Consider the following 835-nt stretch of genomic DNA (forward strand, 5'->3'; position numbering starts at 1 on the left):
CTGGGCTGGGCTGGGCTGGCCTGGGCTGGGCTGGGCTGGGCTGGGCTGGGCTGGGCTGGGCTGGGCTGGGCTGGGCTGGACTGGGCTGGGCTGGGCTGGGCTGGGCTGGGTGTGTCCTTCGAAGTAGGGGGGCAGGTGAGAATGACTGGCTGTGATCTGAAAGACGCGTACCTCCCTCCCTCCCTCCCTCTCTACCTCCCTCCATCTCTACCTCCCTCCCTCTCTACCTCCCTCCCTCTCTACCTCCCTCCCTCTCTACCTCCCTCATTCCTCTAAGCTGTCACCTCACCACACAAACATCCACTGAGCAGAGAGCAATGCACCGGAGCAGCGTCTTACAACACAGACAACAGAGAGAGAGCTTTACCAAGAGATTTACCAAGCTAGTTCACTCTACTGTGAGAACACATTGCGAGGAGGACATGATGGGAGGCAGAGAGGAGATCCTGAGCAGGCTGGCTCCCCGCAGGCTGCTGACTCCTACCAGGCTGAACAGGCTGAGGCTCAGGCCCACACGCAGCCCCTTCAGTAGGCGAGCCAAGTCAGCCAACCACGTTGCTAAGATCAGGTAGGTTCCGCTGAGGCTTCCGATCCACACGTGCGCAGCAGCAGCAGGAGCCCGCCCCAGCGGATGAGGGTCCGGCCGCTCACACGGCACGGCACAGAGGTGGTACTGTACGGAACAACAGCTGCCGCCTACGGCAGGTAGCCTGCAGGTGGGCGGCAGGTAGCCTGGAGGTTAGCGAGGCCGCGGCCTGCAATCGGAAGGTCGCTTGTTCGATCCCCGCCACCCGGATGTGAGCTGGGGACTGGAGTAGTATATCTTCTTCTACAC

At 61.9% G+C, this 835-nt stretch overlaps 1 protein-coding gene across 1 annotated transcript in view; it reads left to right on the plus strand.

Moving 5' to 3' along the window:
* Positions 1-425: 425 nt before the first annotated feature.
* Positions 426-835, plus strand: part of arhgap40 (Rho GTPase activating protein 40) — a gene marked incomplete at both ends in the record, with an annotated part of 16,939 nt that continues 16,529 nt past the window's right edge. Inside the window, one exon of the mRNA XM_080548011.1 lies at positions 426-568. Within this exon, the coding sequence (XP_080404137.1) occupies positions 426-568 (143 nt within the window). The remainder of the gene's footprint in view (positions 569-835) is intronic.

Source organism: Nansenia antarctica, assembly GCF_963989245.1.
Source record: "Nansenia antarctica genome assembly, chromosome: 18".
Taxonomy (NCBI): Eukaryota; Metazoa; Chordata; class Actinopteri; order Argentiniformes; family Microstomatidae; genus Nansenia; species Nansenia antarctica.